The sequence below is a fragment of the Hyla sarda genome, chromosome 7, assembly GCF_029499605.1.
Source record: "Hyla sarda isolate aHylSar1 chromosome 7, aHylSar1.hap1, whole genome shotgun sequence".
In the NCBI taxonomy this organism is placed as follows: Eukaryota; Metazoa; Chordata; class Amphibia; order Anura; family Hylidae; genus Hyla; species Hyla sarda.
Genome location: NC_079195.1, coordinates 71,646,566 through 71,669,724, shown reverse-complemented (window position 1 = coordinate 71,669,724; position 23,159 = coordinate 71,646,566). Strand labels below are relative to the sequence as shown.

The 23,159-nt window shown below is 42.4% G+C and overlaps 1 protein-coding gene across 3 annotated transcripts in view; it reads right to left on the bottom strand.

The window, feature by feature from the left end:
- The window catches only part of PDZD7 (PDZ domain containing 7), a 93,001-nt gene that overhangs the window by 52,982 nt on the left and 16,860 nt on the right, over positions 1–23,159 (bottom strand). For 2 of the 3 annotated variants that reach the window (XM_056529853.1, XM_056529854.1), the window contains exons 4-5: positions 10,217–10,391; positions 7,856–8,032 (exon numbers count right to left, since the gene is read on the bottom strand). In XM_056529853.1, the coding sequence (XP_056385828.1) occupies positions 7,856–8,032; positions 10,217–10,391 (352 nt within the window). Of the gene's footprint in view, positions 1–7,855; positions 8,033–10,216; positions 10,392–22,422; positions 22,806–23,159 lie in introns of those variants that run through there. The other variant, XM_056529855.1, reaches the window with a different exon arrangement.

The following is a 23,159-nucleotide window of genomic DNA, read 5'->3' as shown; positions in this document are numbered from 1 at the left end:
GCATTTAAAACCTTTGAGATTGACATCACCTGGTCTTCCCAGATGATGATTGAGAACAATCCATGACACTGGCAGTTCTCAGCTTTGCAAAGGGGGCAGTGCATGCTATAAATTCTGCAGGGTGCCCAAACTTTTGCAGATGCCATTTTTTTGTTTTCTGTTATTTTGAAAGTGTAAATGATGGAAATAAAATCTAACTTTTGTTGACATATTAGAAGAATGTCTAATCTGTAATTTGATGCCTTTTGGATATTTTTTCATCTTTCCTTGGCTTCTTTATGCACATTATTACAAATTCTTACCTGGGGTGCCCAAACTTTTGATCCCCACTGTATATGCCAGATAGACGGTCTGGAGTAAAATACCATCTTAAGGCTAAGTTTCTACTTGTTTTTTTTTCTGGCAGTTTTTTGGAAAACTGCCACTGCAGTTTTTGAGCCAAAGTCAGAAGTGGATCCATTCTTTTGAATACATTTCTGGGTTTGGCTCAAAAACTGCAGTGGTAGTCTTCCAAAAACTGCCAGAAAAAAAAAAAAAACAAGTGGAAACTTAGCCTAATGTAGATTTTATAGCAGATTCAATGTGTGAGACACAATGGAAAGCTCTTCGGGAACGTTTAAAGGCTGTCCTCCACTGCTCCTCCGATAGTACAGTGCCCAGCTCGTTATCTCAGGTACGGAATGGATGTGATTTACGAAATTAAGTAGAGTGAGAAGCTGCAGTATATAAAGGGTGAAGGCCTATGGATGGGAATAGAAGATGTAGGAGTAGTAAGTAGAATGTGTCTAAGTTGGAGATATTTGTAAAAGTCAGATTTAGGAATAGTAAAAGAAGATTGGAGAGATGAGAAGGGGAGGATGCCCTCACTGTCATACAGATGGCTAACATGTGTAAGGCCCTGGACCAGCCAGGCGTGAATATCTAAACTGGGGACCATAGCTTGCACTAAAGATAGAGGAACGAGAGCTATATCCTTGGGATTTGGTGAAGATACCATGGAAAGATAATCCTTCCATGCCTTGTAGGAAGTAAGTATTATAGGATTGGAGGAAGGTAAATTAGAAGAGGACCAGTAAGACAAAAGGAGGAGTTCCTTGATTGGGTAGAGAGAGATATAGTGATTTTCGATATGAACCCAGGGAACGGAGAGGTCACCTTTTCGCCATCCACATAGCATGCCTACCAGAGTAGAAATATGGTAGCACCGTAGGTCTGGGGCACCCAAACCACCCAGTTCTCGGGATTTAGTCAAGAGAGAAGCAGCAAGTCTAGGTTTGTTGCCAGACCACACAAATTTAGAAAGAAGGGATTGGGCTTTAGTGAAAAAGGATTGGGAGACAGAAATAGGGAGGGTACAAAAGAGATAGAGAAAGCAGCTACTCTACTTACTCAGGACATATTAGTCAGTCTTTCCGCCTCTTTGCTAATATCTCAGAGGAAGGGCTCATAATTGTCTGGGTATAAAAGTTTATGTGGATAAGATAGGTTAATACCAAGATACTTGAGGCTGGAGGACTGCCAGTCAAAACGATGGGAGGTGTGTAGGCTGGAAACTGTAGAAGAGTCAAGATTTAGGGGAAGTGCCTGTGTTTTAGTAGCAGTGAGGAGGTAATATGAAAGGGAGCCAAAGTATTGGATGATATTCATAGCAGTGGGAACGGACACTGAAGGGTTAGTAAGTGACAAAATAATGTCATCTGCATAGAGAGATATGACATGTTGTCTCCCAGCTATGGAAAAAACGATATTTGATCCTCCAGTCTCAGTGCATGTGCTAATGGTTCCAAACATAAAATAAATATATGGGGAGATAGGGGGCACCCCTGCCTTAAGCCGATGCTGATGTCAAAATCCTCCGAAAGGGTGCCAATTGCAAAAACTTTTGCAGAAGCGTAGAATAGAGCGAGGTGATAGCATTAAAGATAGCACCACTAAAACTCATGTGCTTGAGAACCGAGAAGGCGTATGACCAGCAAAGCCTATTGAATGCCTTCTCAGCGTCGAGAGCTCAGACCAAGGCAGGGGTGGCCTGGGTCTCAATATGGTGGAAAACATTGAGGCACCAACACGTGTTGTCCGAAGCCTCACGGCCAGAAACAAAACCGTCTTGGTCTGCATGGACCAGCCCGGGGAGAAGTCTAGCAATTCTGGCAGCGATCAATTTTGCAAAAATCTTCAGATCCTGATTCAACAGGGAAATAGGCCTGTAATTCTGAAGAACTGTCAGGGACTTGCCCGGCTAAGGCAGAGTAACAATCAAAGCCTGAATGTTTTCTTTTGGGAAAAGGGGTACTCCCGTGGAAAACTTTTTCTTTTTAAAACAACTGGTGCCAGAAAGTTAAACATATTTGTAAATTACTTCTATTAAAAAATCTTAATCTTTGCAGTATTTTTTAGGGTCTGTATGCTACAGAGGAAATGGTTTTCTTTTTGGAACACAGAGCTCTCTGCTGACATCTCTGTCCATTTCAGGAACTGTCCAGAGCAGCATATGTTTGCTATGGGGATTTTATCTTGCTCTGGACAGTTCCTAAAATGGACAGAGATGTCAGAAGAGAGCACTGTGGTCATGATGTCAGCAGAGACCTCTGTGTTCCAAAAAGAAAACCATTTCCTCTGTACTATTCAGAAGCTAATAAGTACTGGAAGGATTAAGATTTTTTAATAGAAGTAATTTACAAGTCTAGAGAAAAAAAGGAAATTTTAGGTACAGCTCACAACTATACACTTTCCTAGGTGAAATGGGGTACACACCTATACCACGGTGTGTTGGAAATATCAATACAGAAGGAAAATGGTTTCCTCCACCTCAAGGTTCGTGTTCATAATAAAGATAATTATAAAGATGTTATAATGTATTTGTAGACTGTAACAGATGTTATAATAAATGGTGATCTATTACCAGTTCTTTGTAGTCGGCAGTTACTCGCTGAGCTGCAGATATACTTGCAGGAATATGTGCTGGCATGCACAGGTGGTGGCTGGTCCTGACGGCGCAGGGCCCGGGTATTACCGCCCGATGGAATCGAGGAGATGAATGCAGAGCCTCATGGTGGCTGGCTGACGGCGCAGGACCCGGATGATGCCGCCCGATGGAATTGAGGAAATGAATGCAGAGCCTTGTGTTCTCAGCATCTGACATCAGAGTTCATGCGGATTATGGAAGCTGAGACTGGTTAGACCCAGGCTTAGATGCAGGTAAGTCCTGGAGATGTATTGCTCGTTCAGAGCTATAGATATTGACCAGAGTACGGCTGTCCGGAGTCTTAGCAGTAAAAGTTCTTTAGGCAATGAGTGATACTGATACTTTTTCTTCCTTTTTTACACAACAAACATTTAAAATTAAGGATTCACTAAATTGCGACACCACTTTTGTTATCTATTTATTAACCTGTGGTTGCGATCGCCAATACGTTGGCCGTACCACACAAACGGTGCGCTCCAGGATGAACAAACACAGATGGAACATAAAACATGTTTTTTTGTTGCATAGTCTTTCCCGTCACTTCACTCTCTATCATCAAAAAAACACTGAAACTTTAAAATTAATTATTTTAGAAACTATCCCCACTCATTTACCCAATAGAATACAAAGACTGAACAATCGCGAATCCTTTTGGATTCACAAACTACATACTTTGCACCCTCAAGGTTTTAATGAATGTATCGATACAGTTAAATAATTTGATAATTTGGGATTTAAAAATTTCCCATCTTTCCATATGGATTAATTTTGAAAATATTATACCTTGATTTTTTCTTTGTTCCTTCTGTACTGTTCATCCTGGAGCGCCCCACGGTGTATTTATTTATTCCTTATGTTTTATTATCTAAGTTTTGTTTATTTTCCTTTCTTTTTTACATATAAACATTTTTGCATTTTTAATTTATTTATTGTTTGTTAATCCGGATTCTTGTACGAATATTCACACCCCGCGTTTTCGCCGGTTGCTGTATTCAATACCGCATTAGTTAATTGAGTTCATCTTATTCTCTAAGTAGTGTTCATACATTTCCTTTTTGATCAGTTGCGGTTTGGTTTATCGCACTGTCACTTATTTTTTACCATTTTATTTTTTAATAAGGTAGCGATATACAATTAAATAATAATTTTTCTATCTCTTGAATCAATTGACATGATTCTTTATATCATATATATTTTTTGAAATAATATCCAACTTGTGCTGTTGAATGCCGCACCGGCGATTTAGCGGTGCGATTTCTTGAGTCGCTTGTGGTGTTACATTCACATCACATGCGATAATTATAATTATATTATACATATTTATATACATATGTTTATAGGATTGCATTGTGCTTTCATATTGCTGTCTTATTACTATTTTTGTGATTTCTGTTTATATTTATTTATATATTTTATTCATATATTGTCATATGGATATGTAATTCTATGTAACAACTCTTTTCAAAAAGCACTCTAATGGTTAATTCCTGGAGGTATATATACCTGTTACCAGCCTCCCCTTGTCATGCCTGATGAAGCTGCGCATGCGCAGCGAAACGCGTTGCATCTAATAAATCCATTGATTTTACTTGGCTGTCTGATGGTTCCTCTCTGCGCCAGACAAACTCCTGACTCCCTGGTCATTCGCCTTTGATTCTACATCTATCCAGGAGGGCTGCAGTGGACCTGCCTTCATATTTCTTCTGCTCCTAACCTTGTTGTGTGTGGGCGCACAACCAACTTCGGTAAGCGGCTTGGGAATCACTTTCCCCTACCCCCACCTGCAAGATCTACTGATCCCGCACATGAGGCGCCTTCCTTCCTTTCTTTAGGCAATGAGTGGCATAGATAGCAGAAGTAAAAAACTAGACGTGTTTCAGTGTGCTTAGTAATCTCTGACCCTTTCTTCAGTAGTCAAGACTACTGAAGAAAGGGTCAGAGATTACTAAGCACCCTGAAACGAGTCTAGTTTTTTACTTATGCTATCTATGCCACTCATTGCCTAAAGAACTTTTACTGCTAAGACTCCGGACAGCCGTACTTTGGTCAATATCTATAGCTTTGAACGAGCAATACATCTCCAGGACTTACCTGCATCTAAGCCTGGGTCTAATCAGTCTCAGCTTCCATAATCCGCATAAACTCTGACGTCAGACGCTGAAAACACGAGGCTCTGCATTCATTTCCTCGATTCCATCGGGCGGCATCATCCGGGTCCTGCGCCGTCAGGACCAGCCACCACGAGGCTCTGCATTCATCTCCTCGATTCCATCGGGCGGTAATACCCGGGCCCTGCGCCGCCAGGACCAGCCACCAGCTGTGCATGCCAGCACATATTCCTGCAAGTATATCTGCAGCTCAGCGAGTAACTGCCGACTACAAAGAACTGGTAATAGATCACCATTTATTATAACATCTGTTACAGTCCTCAGATACATTGAAAAATCTGACCAGAGACAATACATTAACATTGTAGTAACTATTGCTACAACACAAAAGACAGCTACATTCAATAGATATCTTGGTGTCCATGAATTTAACTTTGCAAATAATATAGCAATTGAGTGACATATTGATCATATTGTTTTTTATTTCTATTTGTATTTTAAATATATTTCTTCTCCCACAAGGGCCCTGTGAGAGTGGAATTTTAAATATGTATGATAAATTTTAATAAAATATTTGAATAATTGAAGCATGGTCTTATTGCAATATCTTTATAATTATCTTTATTATAAACACGAACCTTGAGGTGGGGGAAACCATTTTCCTTCTTTATTAATTTACAAGTCTGTTTAACTTTCTGGCACCAGTTGATTTAAGAAAAAAAAGTTTTCCACTGGAGTACCCCTTTAAGGATCGCCGAATTAAATAAATTTAGCATATGGGGCGAGAGAGTATGTTTTATAATATAAATTAATAAACCCATCAGGGCCAGGGACTTTTTGTGAGTGAATAGAATGAATGATTTTTGTTATCTCAGCAAGGGTAATTGTTGTATTCAAAGATGCAAGTTGGTCATTGTTTAGGCATGGGAGATTGAGAAAAGAGAGAAAAGAGGGGATAAAAGAGGGGAGGTCAAGGGGATCAGAAACAGTAAGGTTCGAGTTGTAAAAAGAAGAGTAGAAGGCTTGAAAGCCATTAGAGTTGTCTTTCTGAGTATATAAAATAGCACCAGAAACAGGATGAATGAGCTGGGCAATACGGGAAGGAGCATGGGCGGTTTTCAGCCGGTGGGCCCCTGCTTTATCATTCTGTGAATAATATTTTGCTGAGATTTTTCTCGTATGTAAACAGCATTCGTTTTCTAAGTTCCTGGCTTAGGGACAACAGTTGGGCAGCAGTGGTGTCGGAGGGATTAGTCTTATTAAGTTCCTCTAAAGTGTGAAGCTGTGTCAGGACCTCAGTGAGTTGCTTGTCATATTGTTTTTTACAATAGGCACCATACTTTATTTTAAAAAAAAGCCCCTTATATAGGCTTTGTGGCAATTCCACAATGTCGTTGGGTCGATATCTGGGGATGCATTAAAAAACTGGGAAAGGTCAGTACGCAGAGACTGGACATGTTTCGGGTGAGCTAAGAGAAATGGAGTAGCTCTCCATAATTAGGCGGGGTGCGGCTGAAAATTTTCTTGTATAGATAATGTGATAGCCGCATGGTCTGACCACTTAATAGTTTCTATGGTAGGCCACGCCCCTCAAGCGTCACTCTCATCGCCTCATTCCATGAAACCTTTGAAAAATCTCTCTTTAGATATGTCTTGGCCCAGTCTTGACGTTTCAATATGTCTTAGTCAGTGGTGGTCGGGTTTCAGCCTGGTACTTCTAGCCACTCCAGGTTGGTTGCAATTCTGGTATATGACAGCCCTGGAGGATAATGGGCTCCAAGTCTTTGGCAATTAATTTGCAAAGATTAGTGTGGTTTCTTGCAACCGTTTTGACTATTTACAATGAAACATTTGATAGTTATGTGATCATTCCCCTAATATCGTACCATTTTCAAGAGTGCTGTTTCTCTCTGAAAGACTTTTTACAATTTCTGACTTCTCAAATATGTTGTGCCAAGCCGAATTTTTGTGCACTCAGAGAGATTGTGATAAGTCGCTGATGAACTTATCGAAGGTATATGGCTACCTTAAAATATCATTGCAGAATATGCTTGCCCTATATTGTGAAACCTCTATAAAAGACCAACTCTTTGAGGAGACCACTTATTTAACCATCTCACTTCTCTGCTGACAACTCTGTCCATTTTAGGAACTGTCCAGAGCAGGATAGGTTTTCTATGGGGATTTTCTCCTCCTCTGGACAGTTCCTGATATGGACAGAGGTGTCAGCAGAGAGCACTATGGACAGACAGATAAGAAATCCAAAAAGAAAAGAATTTCCTCTGTAGTATACAGCCGCTAATAAGTACTGGAAGGATTAAGATTTTTTTAATAGAAGTAATTTACAAATCTGTTAAACTTTTTGGCACCAGATGATTTAAAAAAAAAGTTTTCCACCAGAATATCCCTTTAATTGAAATACACTGGAGTAGAATGCTGCAAATTTACAGATCTAGCAGAGTTAGCTTCTAATGCAAGTATATGCAAATACAGATACAGCAAATACGAAGATCACAGGGGATCCCAGCAGCTGGACCCCCCGCAATCTGCTACTTATCCCCTAACCTGTGGATAGGGGGATAAGTTAATTTTTGCTGGAGTTTTCCTTTAACTCTGCTACATAAAACAAGAGCAGGACTAGTATTCAGATGTCTTGAGGAAATAGTCTTTAAAAGTGTAACACATTAATATATAGAGGAAGGCCTTTGCTAAAAAAAAGTTATGTTACAAGCCAGGCCATGAACTAAAACATAAAATAATACTTTTGTAAATCTTCACTTACTTGGAAACAAAGATCCCAAGTCCAAATTCCTTCCCTCCTCTAATATTAAACCCCCAGCAGGTGTCATCGGAGGACGTGTAGAGATGAACAATCCTTCTCATCCCATCTTCAGAGCTGCTGTCTGATGGCGTCGAACTGCCCTTCTCTACTATATATCTCTTATTCAGAACATCTACCCTGAAATAACAGATAGGGGGCTTTATCAGTTAAAGTAAATTCTATGGTACATCTAAAAAAGGGAAAACATCAAGTGACTTTGCAAATATTATTTTGATTTTTTTTTGTGTATATGCAGTAACCTAGGGTATTTGTATTGCGGGTAAAGGATGAGGCTAATAGTCCCTAATGTGTCACATGGCTTGTGTGTTATAACCCTATATTCTTTTGTAGGTCCCACAAACGCCTTTCTCAATGAAGCTGCCTGGTACACAAAGCTTAGGAAAAAGACTTCTATAAACTTTACATTTCCCTGAGGCAGATCAATACAATGCAATCACTTTGGGCATTGGTTGGATTGGTACACATTTGGTACAGCTTTAGGAGTATAGCTCATCTGAATTGGGTCACTAGTCACTGTTACTTTAATGTTGTGCATTGTTCGCAGATCTTTCCTTTTAGCAGATATTTCTGTTTAGTGCTTTTGCCCTTAGATTTTTACATGTCTACTTTTTTTTTGAACCTACTATTTTTTGAACCTAGACTAATAAATGTCTTAAATGTAAACTGACTTTCTGTTGCATTAGCTCTTGTGATGTAAGTTACTGTGCTTACTGACAAGTATCTTCGCAGGCGGGAGTTGTGGGATAGTGAACCGTGGTTTATGTGTACAACTTCCCACCACTTACTACTTAAGGCCATTGCTAAGACACATCATCTTAGATGCATCCAGGGGGACTCCGCTGACTTATCGACGTGTTACAGGACCAGGACCAAAGGCAAATGACGCCCAGTATTCTTTAGCAAAGGAGCCCTTGAATATCTCGTCTTGTTCTCTCTCTGTTTCTGGGCTTCTTTCTTTAGAACTAATCCCCCCTGCCCCTAGACATCTTGGATTGTCTTGGATTTTTCTTAAAAATAGGACTAGGGAATTGTGGCCTATGAGGGAGATTTATCAAAACCTGATCAGAGGAAATGTTGACCAGTTGCCCATAGAAACCAATCAGATTGCTTCTTTCATTTTTCACGGGCCTCTTTAAAAATAAAAGAAGAAATATGATTGGTTGCTATGGGCAACTGAGCAACTTTTCTTCTGCACAGGTTTTCATAAATGTCCCCCTATTTGGCTGAAGTGTGTCTGACTTTAGCTACACCTAGAGATCACTATTGCAGTTTCCTTAGGTGTGTGACAGGAGCTGCAGAGAAACATGGCTTGTTCTCACTGTACAGAGCCTTGCTTGTCCTCAGTGTACAGAGCCTTGCTTGTCTTCAGTGCACAGAGCCCTGCTTGTCCTCAGTGCACAGAGCCCTGCATGTCCTCAGTGTACAGAGCCCTGCTTGTCCTCAGTGCACAGAGCCCTGCTTGTTCTCAGTGTACAGAGCCCTGCTTGTCCTCAGTGTACAGAGCCCTGCATGTCCTCAGTGCAAAGAGCCCTGCATGTCCTCAGTGTACAGAGCCCAGCTTGTCCTCAGTGTATAGAGCCCTGCTTGTCCTCAGTGTACAGAGCCCTGCTTGTCCTCAGTGTACAGAGCCCTGCTTGTCCTCAGTGTACAGAGCCCTGCTTGTCCTCAGTGTACAGAGCCCTGCTTGTCCTCAGTGTACAGAGCCCTGCTTGTCCTCCGTGTACAGAGCCCTGCTTGTCCTCAGTGTATAGAGCCCTGCTTGTCCTCAATGTATAGAGCCCTGCTTGTCCTCAGTTTACAGAGCCCTGCTTGTCCTCAGTGTACAGAGCCCTGCTTGTCCTCAGTGTACAGAGCCCTGCTTGTCCTCAGTGTACAGAGCCTTGGGGTCCATGGTGAATCTGCAATGAAATACGCATGTAATGCAGGTTTTTTTTCTGTGTATTTCCGACAGATCTGCATAGAATAATTCCTGTGTACATGGAATCACGTTTTGAGTGTCTATGGTATGAGTGCCCATGGCAACTGTAAATACGGCCTGGTGACAACCCTTCTGCCCATCCCCCATCCCAATCTATAGATTTCCATAGCCTTAGCAGGGCATCTCTCAGTGGTTTCTTTTTTTCTGGTCAAAGTTCATGCTCACACGAACCCTTGCACTGTGGTGAAACCAGATACTGTGATCCTCTAATGAACTTGACACGCTCTCTTTGGTCCATAGAGGTGATACATTGTGATTTTTGGTTACCTGGAGTGGCTGACAATGACTGAGAGGATGTGAGTGAAGAGTACGGCTCTGCTTACCATGTGGTCTTTTCTCTTGAGAACTTAATCCCTGGCACTTTTCCCATCCGTCTCACCATCATACGTAGACGGTTGTTCCCGGTAAGAACTTTGACAGCGCTTCCCATAGTTATACTTTCTAAACTTATACCATTCACCTCAGCAATCTTGTCTCCAACACAGAGCCCAGATAGATCTGCAAGAATAAATGAAAAGCATGTTATACCATATATACTGCTATTGTTCCTTCTGCTCTGTAAACTAATGCTCAGTAGCCTATGTAAGAGTAGATAAATACAATAATGGGTTTTTCTGTTTCATAGACACATGATTCAAAGACAAGAATAATTTTCATAAAGTTATTTCTCAACTCTTCTAATTTATAGGGATATTCTGGCTTTATACATTTTATCAGATAACATGTATGATCGCAGGGGACCCCTGCGATCTCGGTGCAGTCCCCAGCATTATGTGCCTCCAAGACGCGACATGATGTCACGTGCCGCCTAGTGATTTCCCACCACACCCCCTAGTGACGTCACGCTACGCCCCCCTCCATTCATGTCTATGGGAGGGGACGTGACGGGCGTCACGTCCCCTCCCTTAGACATGAATGGAGGGGGCAGCGCGGGACCACTGCGATCATACATCTTATCCCCTATCCTTTGGATAGGGGATAAGATGTATAAAGCCGGAATACCCCTTTAAGTCGGCAACAGGGCCCCAACTATTAGGCATTATTTATAGAACTGGTCTCCCCAAATTGGGCAGATTAGTTTTCTGGTCCTTTTGGATCTAGATGTAACTAAATCCACTGTACCCCTTGTGGTTGCCCAAAGATTATTTACACTGGGTGCAGAATGTGCATGATAAGTGATGTAAGTGAGGTCTGAGTTGTCATAGTGTGCATGAGCAGCCATCATGTTTACTGACAACGGCAAAAAATAAGAGGCAGGGTTGAAGTTGCCCTCCTCAATATTATACTTAAATGCAGAGAAGAAAACCTTATGTGAAGATGATTTAAAGTCCATCACTTGCTACTAAGAACAATTTTTATGGGCTGACAAGTTTGTAGAATTTAATATGCATGATGGTAACAGTGTAATTTCACGTGCACATGTTCTGCATGGATTGATGGTGGGCCCTTAGAAGTGTTTCCTCTGGTAGATCCAATGCATGTCAAAATGACTATTCTGATAATGGGACATGTAGGTAAAAGGGATTTCAAATGCTCTCTTAGAGAATTGTGAGTCACTAGAAAGGTGCCGCCTTTTCGGGATGTTCATTTCTTAGGCTTGGTTCACACTGCGTTCCTGCCTCAGTTCATCATATCTGTCAGCATTCCGACGAAAACAGGATGCTGATGCATACTGTACGCAGTGAACCCTATTCACTTCTATGGCCGAACTATGTGACTATGTGTTCAGGGCGTATCTGCTATTTTAAGCAAAAAATTAGATTAACAGGCGCAGGAACATATACAAAGTGGGTTTAGCATTTTTTCTCTAAACCCAGCGTTTTGCTTTTTTGTAAAAGCAAAAACACCATAGTTCCAGCATCCTTGGAGGGAAGTAGTGATGCATAGCATAACTACTTCCCTCTGCAGTCGTAAAAATTCCAGCGCAACATAATGTTGTGCTGGAAACTGTCCCTGTGGAAATCGGGACTCAGCTATGCTGGCAGCTACAGAGCCAGAGCATAGCTGATGATGAACAGTAGATATACATCATATATCTACTGCCCAGCAAGAATACACAGTAAACAGTGATGTGCATGCATAGGTGGTTCACTGTAACCCTTTGCACGGCTGTTCAGTATGTGCTAGCCCAGCAAGGAAAGAGTTAACTTACACTGCTGAGCAGCAATGGTTAACTATTTGAGTGCTATATATAGCAATCTTTAGACTGTATATACTGGATACAATAGCCAGACATCCACTTACCCCATCCTGGCCCCTGTCCTGGCTTTGTCTGTGTAGCTCCGCCCCTAGTTATGACGTAATTAGAAGCGGAGATACAGACAGGAGTCAGGCTGGTGAGTACGGCACTATTTTCATTATGCATTTTGCATAATGTGAACATTTTTTCCCCAAGCAGGGAGCCTCCAGCTGTTGCTAAACTACGACCCTCATCATTTTCAGACAGACTGTCTGGGAATGATGGAAGTTGTAGTTTTGCAACATTTGGAGGTTCCCTGTTTGGGAACACACTGCATAATGGGAGCTCTGTTTAGGAACACATTCCATAATGAGCACTCTCCTCTAGATCATATCATGTGGACTATGTGGGGTTTGTTGGACTATGTTGATGACCAACATTTTTTGTTTTTCTTTTAAAAATATGGTTAACAAGGGCTGTGGGGGAGTATTTTTCCTAATAAAAATTTTTTTGTAATGTGTTTTTTTTTTAATTAAAATTTTCAAGCTTAGTAGTGGAAGCCATCTTACAGACGGAATCCATCACTATGCCGGGACTTAGCGTTAGCCCCAAAAACAGCTAGCGTTAACCCCCAATTATTACCCTGGTACCCACCACCACAGGGGTAATGGGAAGAATCAGCACCAACAGGCCCGGAGCATCAAAAATAGCTCTTCAATTGTTATTTTACAATTTTTCTATATGGCTTAGTTTTGGAATATGTTAGTCATTACTCTTTATTTACCTGTCCCAACTATATTTTGCTATAATGCTTACAATGATTGGTATTCTTATTTGTATTACTTTGTTTATTATTCCTAAAATAAAATTCACATGTTAAAAAAAAATTGCTCTCCTGGGCCTAGGTGGTAACAGGCTGGTGTTATTTAGGCTGGGGAGGGCCGGTAAGGATAGTCCTTGCTCACCCTGGTAAGGCTGTTGCTGCTTGGTTGGTGTTTGGCTGAGAACGAAAAGAGGGGGAACCCTATGCATTTTTTTTACCATTTGCACATCCTCGGCTACAGGGACACAGTTTTCTCTATCCCAGATATCTCTTACTCCATCCCCACTACTTGTTTACTCTCTCACTGCAGGATGGGGACAACAGTTTCTTCACACATCTTGGGACACAGTTTCCAAGCACATCTTGGGACACAGTTTCTATGCACATCCCCCCGCCACTTAAAGCCAGAAGGGCACTCCACAGCCTTTCTCCAACCCCATATCTACCACCCACCCACTAGCTGTTGCAAGACTACAGCTCCCAGCATCCCTTACAGTAAGGACATGTTGGGGGTTGTAGTCTTGCAACAGCTAGTGGACAGTGGTAGATGTGAGCCTTGGACAGGTGGGAGAAAGGCTTTGGAGCAGTGACGTAGCTATAGAGGTCGCAAAGGTCGCCATTGTGACCGGGCCCCATTGCACAGGGGGCCCGCAGGGCCTGTAGGGGAGGCTTGTCGCCACGGACGCTGCGGCATCAAGGCTGCCAGTACCAGGCCCAGCACTAGCCTCAAACTTAGGTTGCTGGGGCTTAATTTTGGGTCCGGAGGGGGGCAGGTTGTATTTGGGGTCCAGAGGCAGAGTGTGTATGTATGATGTGTGCGTATGTACTGTATGTATGGTGTATGTATGATGTGTGCGTATGTACTGTATGTATGGTGTATGTATGATGTGTGTATGTACTGTATACATGGTGTATGTATGATGTGTGCGTATGTATGATGTGTGTAAGCAACATGTATGTATGATGTTCAGAGATGTGTGTAAGCCAGAAGGATGTATGTATGATGTGTGGAGATGTATTATGTGGGGGGATCTGGAGGCGACGGGTGTGTATATGATCGCTGGAGAACTGCAGGGACCGGGGTGCCACCACTCCAACGCACGTTTCGGCATTCTGACCTTCGTCCGGACGAAGGTCAGCGTGCCGAAACGCGTGTTGGAGTGGCGGCACCCCGGTCCCTGCAGTTCTCCAGCGATTTCTATATTTGTTGTGGGTATCTTGCATAGTATAACCTGTATTATTATATACTTTAAATCTGGTGTATAGGTTGTCTGTACACCTCCATATACAGCACCTAACTGACTCGCACTTTTGCACCTTTTCTACTGTTTGTATATATGTTACTATTACTCAGAATGGTGCCTGTATTTATATGTACTGTTTGATTACGGATTTATGTGCAATACCCCCATACTACCATCTTTCCTGCAGGGTATCCGGTGGTGCCGTGTTTTGTGATGCATTGTCTTCCTCTTTATGTGTGTATCTAATTTTAGTGCATACCAATAAAATGTGTTTTTACTTTTTCATCAAAGTGACTCTTTTTGGGGCTTTCTTGCTTTCTTCTTGTTATGTTCAGTTTTGAGTCACATTTACGGGTTTAATACTTTTAGGGAGGGTGTTACAGTGGTACCCTATTGATTATTGTTATCACACACCTATTTCTCTCCCTTATCTTTTGGTCTGTTTTTTTCTTGCTTTATTATTGTATTGATGTGTGTATGTTTCATAGATGTGTGTAAGCTAGATGTGTGCATGCATGTGTATTTGTGATGTATGTATGTTATGTATGTATGCTAGATGTGTGTAAGCTAGATGTGTGCGTGTATGTATTTGTGATGTATGTATGTTATGTATGTATGTATGATAGATGTGTGTAAGCTAGATGGATGTATCTATGATGTGTGGATGTATGATGTATGTATGATGGATGTACATATGAATGATAGGTGTGTGTATGTATGTTAGATGGGTGTATGATGTGTATATGTATCATACATCTATCATACATACATCTTTCATACACGCAAAAATCACAACCATACATCTACCATACATACGCCAGTGTCATACACATCTATCATACATAAATACATATACTGTTCATCAATATGTGGGAGGGGGGCAGGAGGTGATTGGGTATGGGTCAGATTTTGGGGTCTGGAGAGTTTGGCAGGGGATCCTAGAGCAGAATTCTGGAGTCTGGGGAGGGGGGGGGGGGGGGGGAAGGGAAGTTGGAAAAGAGGAACCAGGAGGAGGACAGAAGGGTATGGAGGAGGACAGGTGTAATTCAGCTAAACTGAGAAGAAACAGTGTGTGACAGTATGAGTATTATTATTATGGAGGGATTATTATATTTGGAAAGTACAGTGTGTGACAGGATTAAAGGGGTGGTCCAGTGGTGAAAAACTTATCCCCTATCCTATGGGGCCCCCTGCGATCTCTCTGTACGGGGGCCAGGCTCTCCGGCCAGATAGCGGGTGTCGACCCCCGCACGAAGCGGCGGCCGACACGCCCCCTCAATACATCTCTATGGCAGAGCCGGAGATTGCCGAAGGCAGCGCTTCGGCTCTGCCATAGAGTTGCATTGAGGGGGCGTGTCGGCCGCCGCTTCGTGCGGGGGTCGACACGCCCCCTTCATGTGGACTGTCGTGGCCCCGTACAGGAGATCGCAGGGGGCCCCAGCAGTCGGACCCCCGCGATCTCAAACTTATCCCCTATACTTAGGATAGGGGATAAGTTGTTCACCACTGGGTTCACCACTGGACTACTCCTTTAAATTCAGAGGGTACAGCATATAGCATGGTTATTTTTGAGGGTTTATATTCAGGGGCACAGTGTGTGGAAGTATTATATTCAGGGGTACAGTGGGTGGCAGTATTATGTTCATGGGCACAGTGTGGCAGCATTATATTCTGAGGGTACGGTGTGTGCTATTATTATATTCATAGAATACATAATGTGGCAGTATTATATTCAGAGAGCACAGTGTGTGGCAACATTATATTCAGGGGGAACAGTAGGTGGCAACATTATATTCAGGGGGAACAGTAGGAGGCAGTATTATATTCAGGGGGTACAGTAGGTGGCAGTATTATATTCAAGGGGGTGCAGTGGGTGGCAGTATTATATTCAAGGGGTACAGTGGGTCCAAGGGGTAGTTTTATATTCAGGGGATAAAGTGGGTGGCAGTATTATATTCAGGGTGTACAGTATTTGTCAGTATTATATTCAGGGGGTACAGTATTTAGCAGAATATTAATGATTATTGTCTTCATACAGAGGATGAGGATCTATTGTCAAAGTGAGAACCAATGATGTCCGGGTGTCAGAAAGATGGAGCTGGAAGAAGTCCTGACGTCTGGACCAGTTGGAGAAGAAAAGAAAAGACAACAGAGAAGACGTCACTCAGGTCATTCATATCATTGTGTTTTCTCCTGACTGTCCCATCAGAGCTGGAGTCACTTGTAAGTTCCGCAGTGATGATGGGTGACACTGTACCCTAATCCGTGGCTCTCCATCTGTTGCAAAACTACAACTCCCATAATGCCTGAGGCTCTCCAGACATGATGGGAGTTATAGCTTTACAACAACCGGAACCAAGGTGATATGTGGGGGTCCCAGCAGTAGGACCCCCACTAGAAAAATGGGCTGCCTATTCTTAAATGCCTAGGCCTATGTTTTGTCTGTCTGGTCCTGCCTGTTAGTCACTTATATAATTGTGTATTCTCCTGACTGTGTCCCATCATTAAGTCACTGATATCTTTGTGCCACCGAGTAAGGGGTCGTCTGGGATTGGGGAAGCGAGTCGTCAGGTGGTAGGGGGGCCCTGGGAAAATTTTTGCACCGTGGCCTTGTGGTTTCTAGCTACGCCCCTGCTTTGGAGTGCTCTTCTAACTGTGCTCCACAGTCTGTATAAGTGGCGGGGAGATGTGCAGAGAAACTGTGTTCCCATCCCTGTCCCACGGTAAGAGAGCGGGCGGGTAGTGCGGATGGAGTGAGAGGGAGTGGGGATGGAGAAAACTGTGTCCCACTGTAAAGAAGAAAGCTGTGTTTCTGTAGCCGAGGGTGTGTGGAGGGTGAGCGCGGTTCAGCCAATCAGTGCAAGAGTCATATTTGACTACGGGGACACAGTTTTCTTCTCCTGTATAGTATACATAGGTGCACTATGAACCGATGTATATTTTTTTTATATGGTAATCCTTTCCATATGCCCTAGTAGTGTAATAAAGCTTATGACTTTAAAGAGGGTGTCTTGGCAGAACTGGACCAATGATACATTCAGTTGAAGAGAAATGTATGACAAAATATGGATTTCCGTGTGATAACATAGGGATATCAAGGGTTAAGAAAACCAGCTTCTTTATTTAATAGTTGAGTAAAAAACTGCATGTTTGTTTTAGGTGTTATATATCTTGCCGCATTTTAAAATAAAAGAGGTAATAGTATATGACAGTAGTGATAGTTGTGAGGCTCCCTGGCACTCCACTACAGGGATGTAGAAATGTCCCCATGAGCATTGTAGCAACATTGTCGTCTGAAATGAAACCTGCAGTCATTTGCCTATTGTCCTACCAGCCATTAGCAGGGACACGTTGCTGTAATGTGACTCTGACTGTCAGATCAGGACAGAGATTACACTGTTCACATCGTGTTTAGGCAGAAGAATACAAATCGAACCCTAATGATTAAACTGCAGCCTGAGGCCAGATCACAGTGTACAATGAAAATAAAGAAACAGCAGCAAAATAGGTATAAAAAGTGGAGTGTTTAAAAAATAAATAAATAAATATATATATATATATATATATATATATATATATATTGTGTGTGTGTTCTATTAAAGTCTATGAAAAAATGGCCATCAGTCCAAACATTGGCCCAGATTTAACCCTTATAGGGGTACTCCGTTGTTAGACATCTTATCCCCTATGGATAGGGGATAAGATGTCTGATTGCGGGGGTCTCGCTGCTGGGCCCCCGGTGATCTCTGTGTGGCACTTGATGTCACGACCACTGCCAAGTTTCATTTTTGCATTTTCATTTTTTCCTCTTTACTTTTCAAGAGACATAGCTCTTTTTCCATCTGCAGACCTTTATGAGACTTGTTTTTTTGAGTGACCAATTGTATTCCTTTTACTATGAAAGGCGCAACCAAAAAAAATATTGTTCGAAATTAGAAAGAAAACTGTGTGTGGGGGGGGGGGGGGGGGGTTGTTTTTAAGCAGTGCACTTTATGGTAAGACTGCAATATTTTCTTTATTCTGTGATTCCACACGATTAGCATGATTTAGATGCTTTTCTATTATTGTACTGCTTTTAAACAAAGTCAATCTTTTTTAACAAAAAGAAGTACCGTATATACTCGAGTATAAGCAGTTTTTCAGCACGATTTTTCGTGCTGAAAACACCCCCCTCGGCTTATACTCGAGTGAACTCTCCGCCCTCAGTGGTCTTCAACCTGCGGACCTCCAGAGGTTTCAAAACTACAACTCCCAGCAAGCCCGGGCAGCCATCGGCTGTCCGGGCTTGCTGGGAGTTGTAGTTTTGAAACCTCTGGAGGTCGGCAGGTTGAAGACCACTGCGGCCTTCGACATCATCCAGCCCCCTCTCACCCCCTTTAGTTCTGTACTCACCTCCGCTCGGCGCTGGTCCGGTGCTGCAGGACTGTCCGGTGGGGAGGTCGTCCGGTGGGATAGTGGTTCCGGGCTGCCACCTTCACCAGGGGGTCTCTTCTCCGCGCTTTGGGCCCGGCCCCGGAATAGTCACGTTGCCTTGAAGAAGAGGCAGCCCGGAACCACTATCCCACCGGACGACCTCCCCACCGGACAGTCCTGCAGCACCGGACCAGCGCCGAGTGGAGGTGAGTACAGAACTAAAGGGGGTGAGAGGGGGCTGGATGATGTCGAAGGCCGCAGTGGTCTTCAACCTGCGGACCTCCAGAGGTTTCAAAACTACAACTCCCAGCAAGCCCGGACAGCCGATGGCTGGGAGTTGTAGTTTTGAAACCTCTGGAGGTCCGCAGGTTGAAGACCATGATGATGACATGTGGTGATGATGACAAGAGGATGATGAAGGGGGGGGATGATGACCAGGGGATGATGAAGGGGGGGTGTGGGATGTTGACAAGGGGATGATGACAGGCGGTGATGATGAAGGGGGATGATGAAGGGGTGATGATGACAGTGTGATGATGATGAAGGGGGGATGATGACAGGGTGATGATGATGAAGGGGGGATGATGACAGGGTGATGATGACAGGGTGATGATGACGGGGTGATGATGATGAAGGTGTTAATGACGGGGGACTGGATGATGACAGGGGGGGGGATGATGTATTTCCCACCCTAGGCTTATACTCGAGTCAATAACTTTTCCTGGGATTTTGGGGTGAAATTAGGGGCCTCGGCTTATATTCGGGTCGGCTTATACTCGAGTATATACGGTATGTTTAAAATTGCCATATTCTTACCCCCTATAACTTTCTTATTTTTACATATACAGGGTTATTTAAGGATCATTTTTTGGGACTAGATCTGTAGTTTTTATTGGTACAAATTGGTGTACGACATTCAGGGGCATGTAATTGCTATGATCCCTTTTAACAGAATTACTTTCATGCATAGAGGTAACCTTTAGATAAAGTCCATAGGCGTTATCCTCTGATCCTGGTGACACCACACTATTTTTCACCTCTTACTATGATTTGACCTTTTACTTGTATTTGGCTTAGTAAAAGTTAAGTTGGTCATCTAGTACTTTAGTAATGTTTATATTTGTCCCCCAGTTGCACATACATGATTTTTTTTATAACGTTTTATTCCTTTTTTCCTGTTATGTGACTTTGGTATTATTTTACATTAATGCCCTTCACCATACAGGATCAATAACACTATATTTTAATAGATCAGACATTTCCACACACCGCAATACCACATATATTTATTTTTATTTGTATAATGGCAAAAAGGGGGTGATTTAAATTTTGCATATATTAATTTTTGGTCCCCACATTGATTACTGTTCAGTGCTATGCATTGGCATTGCACAGATCAGTGATATTGGCAATCCAGGAGGCCATCCAAAAAGGTCCCTGGAACAGGTTAGTGGAGCTCCGGCGGCCATCTTGACTCATTGGACCCAAGCAGCCATCCTGCTGGTGGTCCGATGAGTATCTCAGAGCCTTTCCTCTTATTTAAGTTCATCCTGCCTGAAAGACGTTACAGTACAATACTCTGGGGAGGACTGAAAAAAGTAAGAAAAAGTTAAATAAAGTTTTTGAAAAAATATACAAATAAAAGAAATTTGTAAATATTTTGCCATTTAATATAAAAAAGAATTAAACATTAAAAAAAAACATAATTGTTCTCTCTGTATCAAAATAAGGCCAAACTATTAAAATGTCATATTAAAATTAATTCCAGAATTTCTATTTTTTTGGACACTTTGCTTCCCCAAAAAAATGGAATAAAGAGTGATGTCCCCTACAAAAACTACAGCTCAGCTTGCAAAAACAAACCCTCACATAGGTTGGTTGATGGAACAATAAAAACGTACGGCATAATGAACAAAATGTCATTTACATAGCTAAGTGAAGGCCATAAAATAAAAAAACCAGGAAACAACAGTAGATTCTTGTATTTTTTTCTCACAATTAGAAATAAAAAAAACAAAAAGCAGGCCTCATATGGCAAGATTACAATAAAAAAACGTTTTGGACGGCAGGGATGAAACTGATATGGAAGGAATTTGCCAAGAGTTTAAAGGGAACCAATCATCAGATTTTACCCTATATAACGCTTGGCAAAGCGTTATATAGGGTAAAATCTTTATTTTCACCATTCCCGGGGGATGCTCCTGCCCCCAGGGATGGTGAAGATATGAAGTTATAAACTAGTCACCGCCGCCGCCGTAAGTAGTCACCTGGGCCGGGAGCTCTTCTCATCTACTCCCGTTCTTTGGCCGGGAGCGACGCCCCCTCCGCTTGATTGATGGGACGCGTCATCACTCTGCTTCGTCTGTTTAGTGAGCAGAACAATGACGCGGCCCATCAATCAAGCGGAGGGGGCGTCGCTGCCTGCAGAAGAACGGGAGTAGATGAGAAGAGCTCCCCGCCCAGGTGACTGCTTACGGCGGCGGCGGTGACTAGTTTATAACTCCATATCTTCACCATCCCTGGGAGCAGGAGCATCCCCCGGGAATGGTGAAAATAAAGATTTTACCCTATATAACGCTTTGCCAAGCGTTATATAGGGTAAAATCTGATGATTGGTTCCCTTTAAGAAAGTTGAAAAAGTTATCTATCTATCTCAATTCAAACAAGCCAAAGTCATTGGTATGAAAGACATCCCACAAAGGGTGCCATCTACCCTAAGGCTAAATCACCTCGTGCCAGGATGACAAGGAATGCAACCAGTTGCCTGAGAAAGAAGCAGAGGTGGCGCTTAACCTGGGACAGGACATATGTAACATTTGTCTCTCACTCTGGAGGACCCAAACATGTGCATGCATTACATAGATTTCAAAGGAAGCTGTGTAATGCTTTATTTCCCAGCTGTAGAGAATTGGACACATCTGGACATTCTGTACTTTGTTTTGGGTCCTTTAAGCAAAAAGGATCTAAATGACCATTAAAGGGGTACTCCTGTGAAAAAAAAATTTCATATCAACTGGCTCCAGAAAGTTAAACAGATTTGTAAATTACTTCTATAAAAAATATTAACCCTTCCAGTACTTATTAGCTGCTGTATACTTGAGAGGAAGTTGAGTTGTTCTTTTCTGTCTGACCACAGTGCTCTCTGCTGACACCTCTGTCTGTGTCAGGAAATGTCCTTAGTACAAGCAAATCTCCATAGCAAACCTCTCCTGCTCTGTACAGTTCCTGACACTGTGGTCAGACAGAAAAGAACTACACAACTTCCTCCGTAGTATACAGCAGCTAATAAGTACTGGAAAGGTTTTTTAATAGAAGTAATTTACAAATCTAAAGAGAAGAAAAAAATGTGCAAGTGCAGCCCACAATTATTATATAGCACTAACCGAGGTCAAAATAGGGCATGCAACTATACCTCAGTTGCAAGAAAAATAGAAAATAAAAACAGAAAATTTTCCCGGACCTTCCAGGATAGTGTAAATAGTTATGGTATATATATATATATATATATATATATATATATATATATATATATATAATGTACATTATAGATACTGTATAATAATATATAAAATAGATTACTGGGTCGTGCTTCAATAATAATTCGATTATTTTATTAAAATATCATAATATAAAATGCAATACGTTACTCCTCACAGGGCCCGTGTGAGAAGAACACATAAAATGCAAAATGTAGGCAATCTTACAATATATATATAAATAGATCAATCCCTGGTATATATAAATAGCTTAGTATATGCATACAGTTCCTATATTCTCTGTAGCTGATTTCCACAATAGGGTGCTGTTAAAGATAAAGATTATATGTCCTTTTGGACAAAGCATTTTGTATCAAATTGTATACTATGTTACCGGTCCTGTATGTAATGGTTGTAGCAGCTCGGGCAGCTCACGCTGGGGGCAGGTTAAGTTGTTCCCGTGCCTGGGTGGATTATGGCACAAAAAAGCTCCAGGCGGCGGTCCTAGATGGTACTGATGGTGTAGCCTAGCAAAGTCCTGATGGCAGGCGGTAGTGGTCATCACGGGCTGGAGGCGCTGGCAAGCGCTGATGGTTTCAAAAGACCGGGAGACCGTTGGTGCTGGCAGGCGCTTAGGATGTTATTTTCCTCACCGCTGGACTTAGATGCTGGCAAGATATGACCAGAGACCACAAGCTGAGTGCATGGAGCTTGCCTCGTGTTACCGGCGTGTGACGTCAGCAGAACTGGAGCTGGAGTTGTATTAGCAGGACCGGACACATACAGGACTGGATCGACTTCTGCACGAAAGTCCACAAAATGTAATCGGCTTCCTCCGTAGGTAGTGAGCACAGTTCATATGTAGCGTTAATACCAGTGATGGTATTAGCAGGACCGGACACATACAGGACTGGATCGACTTCTGCACGAAAGTCCACAAAATGTAATCGGCTTCCTCCGTAGGTAGTGAGCCCAGTTCATATGTAGCGTTAATACCAGTGATGGTATTAGCAGGACCGGACACATACAGGACTGGATCGACTTCTGCACGAAAGTCCACAAAATGTAATCGGCTTCCTCCGTAGGTAGTGAGCACAGTTCATATGTAGCGTTAATACCAGTGATGGTATT